This window comes from Triturus cristatus, chromosome 8 (genome assembly GCF_964204655.1).
Source record: "Triturus cristatus chromosome 8, aTriCri1.1, whole genome shotgun sequence".
NCBI classification, from domain to species: domain Eukaryota; kingdom Metazoa; phylum Chordata; class Amphibia; order Caudata; family Salamandridae; genus Triturus; species Triturus cristatus.
In genome coordinates, this window is record NC_140591.1 from 890,088,572 (window position 1) to 890,101,065 (window position 12,494).

Sequence of the window (12,494 nt, forward strand, 5' to 3'; positions counted from 1 at the left end):
GATGTCATAAATTCTACTAGCCAAAAACTAAGTCTACCCGCAAAACACATCAACTGTTCGAAGCCTATGGGCAAAGTCGTCTGGGCAATGCGGTTTGTAAAGCCACCATTGCAAGATGGATAGCAGCAACAATTCAGTTTTGCCATGATAAAGCAGGCAAGACCTTATCTAAGACAGTGAAAGCGCACTCCACAAGAGCAGTTTCTACATTGGCTGCCATGTTTGCAGGGATGCCACTGGACAAAATCTGCAGAGCTGCGACATGGAAGATGACACATACATTCACACAGCACTACTGCCTGGAGTCAACACAATGTGCTGATGCTGCAGTGGGAAAGGCAGTCCTATGTCATTTATTTCAGTAAGGTGAGCCTCTTTAATTGGAGGATTTATTTATTGTCAATATTATTTTTGCATTTGAACATATACCTTTTATTGGTTATGGAAGACGGTATACTTGTTTAAGCTGATAGATGTTTTTTTCAGATGTCAACGCCTTTATATGCACTTACTTTTACACCTGTACTTTCACAAGATACTCCTGTGAATACATTTTGAAATATTATTTGCACTACCCACCATCCACTAAGAGTGCTTATTTGTTTTAAATTACTGCTTGCTATTTTGATTCAAGCATGTGAATTCATGAGATACTCCAGTACTCAATAACAAATAAGTTACTTACCTGTAGCTGCAGTTATCCAGTATTGGTATCTTTCATAGATTCACATGCGACCCACCCTCCTCCCCGAAGAGGCTCCCCTTACACTCTGGTATTAATATGCACACTTGTGCTTGAAAATCTGAGGGATTCAGCCTCTCTTGGGAAGGTTCTTGAGGTTGGTGGTTACTGATTGGTTGTATTTAAGTTTGGTCTTTTTTTTAGGTCTTGCCTAGTGCAGCGCGCATGCGTTGCTCTTGGAGAGGGCCTCTTGGAATCACTTCAGACTTCTGCGTGTGGGTTGTCCTCCTCCCACACGTTCCATTGGCCTTTGCGTGTGGCTTTCAAAAATGAAAGCACGCAAATGGCCAAAGACGGGTGCATGTCCTACCTTCCCTCTAAACTTTCATTCCCATGGCCAAGGGGCCCGGGAGCGAGCACAGGCTCACGTTGTGCCAGCAGCATTCCTCCCTAATACCTATCTTGTCTTGGCTCACGTTACTAATAAAGCAAACACGGTGCTTTCTCAGCCGTGCTTGTTTTTCTGAGTGCAGTCTGGCCTCTTCCACTGGTATAGGGCGGTGGTACTGTTCTTGTGCACAGTACAGTGAAGCGCTTCTCCGTGACAACCATGTGTGAAATTTTATTTCATTGTTTCTATCACTTAGGAGGTGGTTAGCACTTTCTTTAACGTGCACCTCTGCTCCAGGCCTGCGAGATTGGAAAGCATGATATATAGTTTTATCATAGCATTTATAAAATGCTTCATAGCAGTGTTGTGTCCTAAAGTGGTCGCCACCAGTGCTGGAGGGAGGAATTTGATTCTTTTTACATGGAATATTGCATAATGGGTTTGATTGGCTTCTTTCTAAATTCAAATGTTCCAGTGGTCCGAAGGGACAAGTTACGTAAATGAAGAGGCCTTGTAGGAACTGATGCTCGCACCGCCGCTCTCGGATTGATGGAGGTATGGATGTGGGGAGGGTAGTGGTGCTTTCATGCTGTGAGAGATGCCGTCCTGTCTTGACCCACTTACACGCTCAGTCTGTTCTGGAGTTCAGTGTTGTGGTGGTTTTCACAGTTTCATTCCTGCGGGTGTGATGACTTCATGGCTATATCCGAAGTGTGACCTGCACCCGAGCTGCTGTCTGCCAGGGGTGTGATGTTATGTGGAATGAATGAATGCTCCCATCACCGCCCCCTGGTGGGACTGAGCTTGGCAATGTGTATCAGGGAGGGGGATGTCCGTCTCGGAGGTAGCCCTTCGTCTCCTTCAGTGCGCCGGCCCCTTGGCTGGCTTCATGAACAAGGACTTACCCCCCCCGTGATGCGCACGCAGTTTCTTCCTCGCACCTCATCTTTTGATTTTGCTTTCCTTTGCCTCCGCATGAGCACGTTGCATGTGAAGACGGTCCACCTTACTCAGCCGAATGGCCCCGCTGGAGACACCCCCCCCCCCCCCCCCCTTTCCCCTACTCCTCCACTCCTCCTGCTCTTACCAGGACCATTGCCTCTCACATCAAAGAATCAAGGAGATATGTTAAAGATTTGTGTAACCATTCTAAGACCTTTTTGCATCCCAATAACGACACGCAGCTGAAGTGATTTTGCACTCCGATTCCAAGTACAGGTGTGTGGTGGTTGTGGTAGTGGGGTGGGAGGGTGGGGTGGGGTGGAGGATGGATATCCTGTCTTGCTGGTGCATACTTGCTCCAGTAGTTCCCTGGCCGGAGAGAAATGTACCGCCCTCGCTACAGCTGGTGAATAAACAAGAGATAGCAGCCATTTTTCACAGGTCTGTCCTTGCCTGGCAGCATCAAAACAGCGACTTGCCTCAGATCACACATCTCCGCACCCCCCAGGCTCACCCTAATCACCCACAATGTAACGCCCACAGGCTGGCTCTAAGTTTTTTGTTGGGAGAGGGAAGGGGTGTTGATGTGTGGCGGGGGGTGTTCAGGGGGTTGAGAGGCAGATGGGAGGGCAAGGTAGGAGGTTGATAGGGTGCTAAAAAAAAAACCAGTGACTGCAGCACATTAAAAACATTTACAAGCACTTCAAGGGAATCTCTGAAGCCAAGGTAGCGGATGTTGCTGCCTGCAGAACCTTTGTGGACAGTTCTTTTCTCACCTCTGATGATTGGCGCCCTGGGCTTGGGCCAAAAACCGTCCCCTAGTGAATACTTGGGGGCGCACAGATCTCAAGCAGGAAGAACCACGATTCCACTAGGGAGTCTTTGGTGCCCCTAGGACAGGAGTACGTGGTGCCTTTTTTACACATCTCTTCAGTGTTCACATGTCCCTCAGAGACCCGTATCTGTGGAACTCTCCTGGCTTTGGGAAACGAGGGGAGGGGACATCTGGGTGTCACACGCCCTTCCCCAAACTGGGCTTTTTTCCCCCCACTAGGACACAGGCATGGTTGGAGACCCAAGCTCTGCTCTGGGCAGATAGTAAATGTAGCACCCAGTGCCTCTTCAGTGGCACTTGACGGCCCTCTCACTTCACTGTGCGCATACTAATGATTCAGGTGTAATATTGTGCAAATGAGAGCCACGGGTGACAAACCGCTGATAGCACTGATTTTATCCAACCCCAGCCTGACCTCGATAAGGGATGTCACTGCTGGCCCTTCCAATGATGGTGGCATTTCTCAGCCGGGACCCGCTGCGGTCCTAGTTCCTGCACTTCCAGAAACCGTTATTTATCGAGGACTGAATCCCTTCGTCCCCTTCACAGGAAATTCAAGTGCTTTCGTTCAGCACCTGATTGATGCAGCGCTGCATGGTCGGGCGAGGTACATCGTGGCACACTGTACAGGATCAACAGTTTGAAAAAAACAAAAAACAATCATTGGCATAGCCAATAGGTCTCTTTTGGAACCTTATAAGTATTTAGTTATGCAGCACAATATCCTTGGTGCAACAACATCAACTGTTGCATGGCTAAACACTTAAGGTCCCAAAGGCGAGAACTATTGGCTATGCACATGCACTCTGCTCAACTTACACCATGTTTCCCAGGTTTTACATGTATTTGTGCTCACTGCAGGTGACTGTGTTCGACCTCATGGTCACAGGTCCAAATTCCGGCAAATGTACTCCTTTCTGAGGTCGAGAAAATTAGTACTATTAAGTTGGGTAACCAATAGACGTTTGTTATTCAGCACCAAGATGCCCCTTTGCGGGTGAAAGTGCGCTTTACAAATACACGTTATGTTACTATGATGAAGTGCCCACACTGAAGAATAAAAACTATAACAAAAAAGCATTAGAACAGGCTGTGAAAAATTGGCAGCTTTGCATAAACAAAAAAAATAGAACACATTTTTGGTGTTAATTGTGGTTTTTATTAGGGTACTTCAGTTGTATATAATGTTATCTGAAAGAAACGCATTAGTTCGATTCCTCACCTTAGAATATCGTCAGGCTGGATCCGTAAAGATTTTTCGTCAGCAATACCCTTGCGCGTTGCTAGGCGTCGTCTGCGGCGCCGCGTCTGGAGTCGTGATCACCGGGATGACGTCGTCTGAGTACTTAGACGCCGCCCTCGCGCGCTGACGTCAGTGCTTCTTTTGTCCACGCCAGTAAGCGCCGATCCGGGCAGAGCATACCCTTTTAGTCACTTTTTGACTAAACTTTTTGAACTCTTTTGGTTCCATTTTCAGTTGACCTCGACTCTGGTGCCGATAGGGATGCCTGGCTTCAAAGCGTGACGCCTCTCACCGACTGATGTTGGTTACGGATCACCACTGCCGGTGCCTCTATTGCCTTGGGGCCGACCACGATGCTGAGTCATGCCTCGACTGCCGGGCCTCGACTTCGAAGGCTAGGCGGGAGCTGTCCCGCAAACTGCTCGAGTTCCGGCAGTCGGCTCCATGCCGCTCAAGGTCTCGGTTGAGGAGGAAGTCGAGGGACCGGTCGCGGGGCCGCAGTCATCACCTCTCGTCGGGGTCAAAGTCTTCGCGCTCCGGTAAGTCGAAGCACAGCAAGAAGTCGAAGAGGCGAAATCGCTCTTCGGGCTCCCCTCGCCGGTCGCGCGACTCTGCTGAGGGCGGCACCACCCGCGCGGCTCCGTCAGAGCCGCAGGAGTCCCGTCCGACCCCATACCCTCCGGTCCCTGGGTCTGACGCGACTCCGCGGAGATCAGGGGCTTCCTCGAGGCCATGAGGAGCCTGGCTCCGCCGTCGACGCCGGCCGGTGCGCCTTCGGGCCCTGCAGGCTCGACTGGGAGGCCTAGCGAGCCGGCGGCTCCAGCCCCGGCGCCGTCGTCAACTCTGGTCCCGACGCCGCAGGCCCCCGCTGGATCCAGGCCTGGATCCCGGTCGACTTTATGACCCCTCTGCCGGCGCCGACCCCTCCGGTGGCGCCGCCTTCGGACGACGCCGTTCCCCGGTTTAGTCCAGGCCCGGCGTCGGAGCGGCGCCACATCAGACGATGATGGGTGACAGGTTCATCTTCCGCCCGGCTCCGATCCTTCCACCTGTGTACCAGGAATCGGATGACTGAGACGACTGGGAGGGGTCTGAGGACCCTCTGGCACGGCAGGGCCAGTTATCTCAGGACTGGGCAGACTAACTGGGGGATGCCAATGTTCTTGATACCTCCCCTGACACTGGCTTCATCTCTCCTCTGTCCGTGGCTTCGTAGGAAGGTGCAACATTCTCTGTGGTGCTGCGCAAGGCGGCCGAAGCACTTGGGCTGGAGCTGCCTGCTGTGGCCGTGAGGACTAATCTCCTCACTGAAGTGCTTCAACAGTCAGCAGGCTCCTCGGAGCCTCTGCGGCAGTTCAATGAGGCACTGATTGACGTTCTGAAGGGCACCTGGTCCAAGCCCTCCACAGTTCCTCCTGTGGACCGGAACGCGGCCCGGCGCCACCGCCTTGCACCGGGCGACCCCAGTTTTGTCGGTGCCCCCCACGCCCGAGAGCCTGGTTATCCAGGCCTCTACCTCCCAGACCTCCTTCCCGTCCGCTCCCCCGGATCGGGAATCCAAAAGGTTGGAACAGTTTGGGAAGAAACTGTTCTCCTCTCTTAGTTTGGGGTTGCGGTCTATCAACACCGCGTGCCTTTTGGACCGTTACTCCCACTCCCTGTGGGATATGGTGGAGGACGTGCTGCCCCAGTGTCCAGAGGAGGCCCGGACACGGCTCGCCCAGGCTCTTGCTGAGGGGCGGGATGCGGCACAGCATGCAATCCGATGTGGACTGGACACAACGGACTCGCAGGGCAATGGCGACCACGTTGGCGATTCGTCGCCATGCCTGGCTGAGGTCCATGAGTTTCTACGGGGATGTCCAGAGCACCCTCATGGACATGCCCTTCGATGGCAGTCGCCTTTTTGGCGACAAAGCAGACTGTGCGCTGGAGCGCTTTAAGGACTCCAAAGCTACGGCTAAGTTCTTGGGCCTCTCGGCCCCATGCCCGCAGACTTCCGCTTTTCGTCCCTTTCGTGGCCAAGGAAGGGGCTTCCCCTCATGTCTGTCTAGCCACAGGCCGCAGAACCAGCTTCAACGCGGTCCCGGACGTGGAATTTGCCGAGGCGGAGCAGGGGGACAACGAGCCGGTCCGTCCACATCTACCCCGACACCATCTGCCTCAAAACCCTCCTAGTCCGAGCTGTCAGGCCCACTCCACGCCAGTGGGAGGCAGAGTTCGCCATCACCTGCTCCACTGGCGTACCATCACATCGGACAGGTGGGTGCTGCAAATGGTCCGAAGGGGCTACTCCCTCCCCTTCAAGGCGACCCCTCCAGCCATGCCACCGCAGTACCACCGCATGTCGGGGAATCACTTGAAACTTCTGCAGGAGGAAGTTACGGCCCTCTTGGCCAAGGGGGCCATCGAGCGCGTTCCTGGCCCAGAAGTAGGTCGGGGTTGTTATTCCCACTACTTTCTGGTTCCCAAGAAGGGCAAAGGGGGCCTACGCCCTATCTTGGACCTCAGGAGCGTTAACGCCTTCCTCCGGAAGGAGAGGTTCAAGATCCTCACCTTAGCTCAGATTCTGGCTGCCCTAGACCCTGGAGACTGGATGGTAGCATTGGACTTGCAGGATGCTTATTTACACATCCCCGTCCTGCCGGCCCACCGGCGTTACCTGCGGTTCATGGTAGGCCACGAGCATTTTCAGTTTACCGTGCTCCCCTTCGGCCTCACCAGTGCCCCTTGGGTGTTCACGAAACTGATGGCGGTGGTCGCAGCTCACCTGCGCAGATTAGGGGTTCCAGTCTTCCCCTATCTTGACGACTGGTTGTTGAAGGCGGGCTTGCCCCAGGCAGTCGTCTTCCACCTCCAGACTACGGCCGACCTCTTGCATTTGCTGGGGTTCTCTATCAATGTGCCGAAGTCGCATCTGAGTCCCTCCCAGAAGCTCCTCTTCATCGGAGCGGTTATGGATTCGGCGCAGTTCCGGGTCTATCCTCCGGAACAGCGTGTCCGGGACATTCAGGCCCTGATTTCCATCTTCCGGCCTCTGTCCTGGGTTTCGGCCAGTTGGTGCTGCGGCTTCTGGGTCTGATGGCCTCCTGCATCCTGTTGTTGCATCACGCCAGATGGCGGATGCGGGCTCTGCAGTGGGACCTGAAGTTTCAGTGGGCCCAGCATCGGGGCAACCTGTCCGACCATGTCTTGATCTCGGAGGGCACTGCAAGACAGTTGCAGTGGTGGCTCACGGACCGCGATTGGGTCAGTGGTAGATCCCTCTCCCTACCTCAACCAGAGCCCTTAGTGGTGACAGATGCGTCCCTCCTGGGATGGGGGGGCCACATGGGAGAGGCGGAGATCAGAGGCCTCTGGTCTCCGGCAGAGTCCCGGCTCCATATCAACCTTCTGGAGCGGAGTGCGACACCACCGCCATGTGGTATTGCAACAAACAGGGCGGGTGGGGTCATGGACCCTTTGTCAGGAGGCTCTGTGCCTCTGGACATGGCTGGAACATCAGGGCATCATCCTGGTGGTTCAACATCTGGCGGGATCTCTGAACGCCAGAGCAGACTAACTCAGCCGCCGGTGCATGATGGATCATGAATGGCATCTAAACTCTGACGTGGCGCAAGGCCTCTTTTGGCAGTGGGGAGAGCCTTGGTTAGATCCATTCGCCACCTAAGAGAACGCGCAGTGTCAGCAGTTCTGCGCGTTGGAATTTCCAAGGCGGCATTTGCTCGGAGACTCTTTTTGTCGCGAGTTGAGTTGCGGTCTGTTGTACGCCTTTCCGCCTATACCACTTCTGCCCAGAGTGCTGAAGAAGATCAGGCACGACCGGGCCCAAGTAATCTTGGTGGCTCTGGGTTGGGCACGAAGATACTGGTATCCCGAGCTACTCAGTCTATCGCTCGATTCCCCCGATCGCCTCTTCAGGAGGACCTTCTGTCGCAGCAGCAGGGGACGGTCCTCCACCCGAACCTGTCCAGCCTCCACCTCCATGCGTGGAGATTGAGCGGCGGCAGTTGATGCCATTTGACTTGCCTCCTGAAGTCTGTAATGTTATTCTGGCAGCCAGGCGTCCCTCCACAAAGACGGTATACGCCTGCAGGTGGAACAAATTTGTTGCATGGTGCACAGCGAAGGCTGTGGAGCTCCTTTCCGCCCCTCTTTCTGAGGTTCTCCTCTTTCTTCTTTCCCTGGCCCAGCAGGGCTCTGCTCTGGGCACCCTCAAGGGATATCTTTCAGCTATTTCTGCTTTCTTACGGCTTCCTGATCAGCCTTCTCTTTCCAAATCCCCTGTTTCTCGATTCTTTAAGGGCATTACTCACATGTTTCCTCCTGTCCCTTTCGTAATGCCTCAGTGGGATTTGAATCTAGTATTGATCTATCTGATGTGTGCTCCCTTTGAGCCACTTCATAATTGTCCCCTTCATCTTCTGACTCTTAAGACTGCTTTCCTGGTTGCCATCACCTCTGCTAGAAGGGTGAGTGAGCGCCAGGCTCTCTCTTCTAAGCCTCATTTCCTTTCTGTCCATCCGGACAAAGTTGTTCTCAAGACTAGTCCTTCCTTTCTCCCTAAGGTGGTAACTGCCTTTCACATCGGACAGTCTGTTACACTGCCCACCTTCTTTCCACCTCCGCATCCCTCGAAAGAGGAAGAGAGGCTCCACCGTCTGGACCCAAAACGGGCGCTGTCCTTCTATTTGGACCGCACTAAACGGTTCCGGGTGGACGACCAACTCTTTGTTGGCTACGTGGGTGCTAAGAAGGGGCGGGCGGTGCACAAGCGAACCATCTCTCGGTGGGTCATTTTGTGTATCAAGGCCTGTTATTCCTTAGCTAAAAAGGAACCTCCTATAGGGCTGAGGGCCCATTCCACTCTGGCCACAGCGGCGACCACTGCCCTGGGCCGGGGAGTCCCCTTGCAGGACATTTGTCAGGCAGCAACGTGGGCCTCGCTGCACACATTTGCCAAACATTATTGCCTGGATAGCCAAGTCCGGAGAGACGGCTTCTTTGGCAGTTCTGTTCTCCAGGACTTTCTGATGTGATCTTGGTTCGCAGACCCACCACCGGGGTTGGTATTGCTGGGGTATCTATTCTAAGGTGAGGAATCTAACGAACGTGTTTCTTTCAGATGAACAAGTTACTTACCTTCGGTAACGATATATCTGTAAAACATTAGTTAGATTCCTCACCGCCCCACCCATCCTCCCCGTTATGCGAACCAATATCTAGGGTTGAGGTCATCCCTTTCAGGGCCCTAGAATTTTTGGCACCAGTGTCTGTCTCTTGCATGGCTCTACGTTCCTGGCGCGGAAAGCTATGTACAAGAACTGACGTCAGCGCGCGAGGGTGGCATTTAAGTACTCCGTCATCCCGGCGATCACGACGCCGACGATGGACGCGGAGCCGCAGACTACGCCTAGCGACGCGCAAGGATTTGCTGACGAAAAATCTTTCCGGATCCAGCGTGACACCTGGGGATATTCTAAGGTGAGGAATCTAACTAACTAATGTTTCTTACAGATATATCGTTACCGAAGGTAAGTAACTTGTTCTTCTAGGCCCTATATAAGGTGACAAATGGTTATAACACTTTTTTTATTATAACTTATAACTTTTAAACATGCTGCACAATATTCACAATGCTCTTCAACACATATTAAAAACGTTAACAAAGCCAATAGCTCTCTAAACACTTATAAGGCCCCAAAGGCGAGACCTATTGGCTATGCCAATGCTTTTTTAGAAAAGGTGTAGATAGGCTATTAAATGCATGGTTGCCTCCATGATAAACTAAGGAAATCTTCTTAATTACTGCTTTATTTGTTACCGTGGGACTCTCACTTCGACGACGGGGAATGATTCAAGCATGTGAATATGTGAAAGAAACCAATACTGGATAACTGCAGTTACAGGTAAGTATCTTGAGGTCTGAAGAATTGGCCCTTGAGCAACGATGAAAAACGCCTCCTTTCCTTTTACTTTTTTAAATAATTCATTTTGATCCCCATGCTAGCACTGAGACAATTAGCTTACTCTTCTGTCCTGCAGAATACAAAACAATTGACCTAGACTTTTCTAGACATTGTATCATATATTTAGTGTTTGTTTCCGTAGGTGTGGCTACCCTGTTGACTTGCCTCACTCTTCTTCCTCCTATAATTGCACGAGGCGGAGATGTGGTCAATTTTGGATGTATTCTTGTTTTATGAATGGGAGGTTACACTTACCTGTTTGCTAGATGCTTTACATTTAATTATCTCGCCTTTGAAGGAAAATACGTTTAAACAAATGCTCGCATTGAGATCATGTTGATTTTCAAAACTGAAAGTGGCGAAATTATCCCTGTCAGGCAACAATCCGGGTCAGTTACACTTTACTCTGTGTCAATTTGATCAGGTTTAACAGTAAACTGTACTGCACAGTAAACACAAAAATACTTACTCTGTCGCCACATACCCAAACACATTTTTCTCTCTTTGTATTAGAATGCAAATATCGAGATTGCCCTAACGGAGAGGACATTATTAGGATTCTTCCTTGCAAAGATCCACAAAGTTGATCCGGATGTTATTGTGGTAAGTGTTTAATTAGAATACTGGCATACTAATGATTTACTAGCATTACAAAATTTACAGCAGCATTTTTTAATAAGAAATTGACAGTTTCCTTTCAGTGTGAAGTGTAACTGGATGAACCATTGTAATCAATTTTCTTTGATTAAAATGTATGTTATCATCCTTGCACAAATCATTTTCTGAACAATTGCCTAAAACCTTCCAATATTTTATGCTTCTTTATCATTTCAGATGAAGTGCACCTTATTTAGAAAATCCATTGTTCATCTTACTTTGCAGTCATTTTTAGGGTATGCTTAGACTGCTTTTGTGGTCTTGCCAGCCTTACGCATTCTAAAAAAGAGTAAATGGCTAATACACCCATATATTTATATCTAGCTTCTGATAAGTTGATATATCTGAACTGTGATGCTGTAAACAGGTGCAAGACCCTGCTGTCTTGCATATAATTTCTTTCCAAAGACACAGGAGACCAACTTCGGGTGTATTCTGTCTTCCAAATTTAGTCCGCCAGTGGACTAATTGAATACACTCTAAGTGCTTGCTTCCTTAGTCCTTTTAGAGATTTGTATGCAAAATCTAGCCCTCTTTCTTGGTCTTTGTCTATACCTCTGCATCTCTCCCTATCGCTCTCTCGTCGTTGGGCCGGTTGTCTAAACCTATTGGTCTGATTAACCTTTAGTCACCTTTGGCTCCTGCCCACCAGAGTATACAGCAAAGGGTCTACTCACTTCAGCAATTGGCTCTCTTCACTATGCATGACTGCATTGTGCCTAATCACATCCTCCGCACACTGACAGACTGAGTGTTCCTGTTCTGTTGAGATAGTACAGTAAGTAGAGCACTGAATATGAAAGCAGCACCAATGGGTAATAATGGCTAATGCATCTTCATGATTCTGTGCCTGCCGTATTACATGTTGGGAAGGGGTTGCATCTGGCTACTTCTGTTATTTTTAACTGTTCCACTACAGTATGCACCGACTCCCTATCACTTCTAATCTGCATCAGCTTTTGTTATTGGTCGGTGCACAATCATTGTAATGTTCCTTCCTTTTGACCACTTACAGCGCCTTTGCCATTGCTGCATTATTGATCTGTTGAAACCTGCAGAAAATGCCATGATACCCTTTGTAGTATGTGGGAATCCTAGACTGACTGGCTCCTATTGTTTTCACCTATGTAGTAGTCCCAAGCACGCTCCTTTTCCTTGTTAGGAAGCTATATCAAAAATATAGTGTGCACAGAGTCCAGTAAGTCCCCAAAAGTAAAGCGGAGGATAAAGTAGATAACTTGCTCTCAATTTAGTGATAGCTGGGTAGAGTAGTTAGGCTTATCAGAGTGTAGTGTGAATGCCTTTGTTGTACACACTTGTACAAGGCAGGAACACACACTCAATGACTAACTCCAGGCCAATGTTTACAAACATATGACTTGTTACTTTTATTTTAGGTACTCCGTTACAAGTAAGTAGACTTTTCAGAAATGCAATACTTTCAGTATACAGTTGGCAAATATTTGTATAAGCATTAAAAATACTTTACAGGTGCATGTAATACTTTTCAATATCAAAGAGGTACTTAGTACTATTCTCAGAATCAACACAGAGATAAACCAATACAATCCTATGGGAGGAAAGACAGGTAAGTAATTTTCTGGAAAGCGCTCAACTTACAAGTTCAGTGTTCGGGAGATTTGACCAACACTGGGCAAGGGTCGAACCAAGGTAGGTACTGCACCACCAGCGGCAGTGGGGCGGCCAGGTGGGGAGGTCACTGGGCCCAGTGGTAGCTCATGGTAACTGGGGGCACCTCGAAGAGGCGCCGGTTG

The 12,494-nt window shown here is 50.3% G+C and overlaps 1 protein-coding gene across 1 annotated transcript in view; it reads left to right on the forward strand.

Moving 5' to 3' along the window:
* The window catches only part of POLA1 (DNA polymerase alpha 1, catalytic subunit), a 2,011,520-nt gene that overhangs the window by 394,990 nt on the left and 1,604,036 nt on the right, over positions 1–12,494 (forward strand). The window contains exon 18 of the mRNA XM_085622423.1: positions 10,576–10,665. Within this exon, the coding sequence (XP_085478549.1) occupies positions 10,576–10,665 (90 nt within the window). The remainder of the gene's footprint in view (positions 1–10,575; positions 10,666–12,494) is intronic.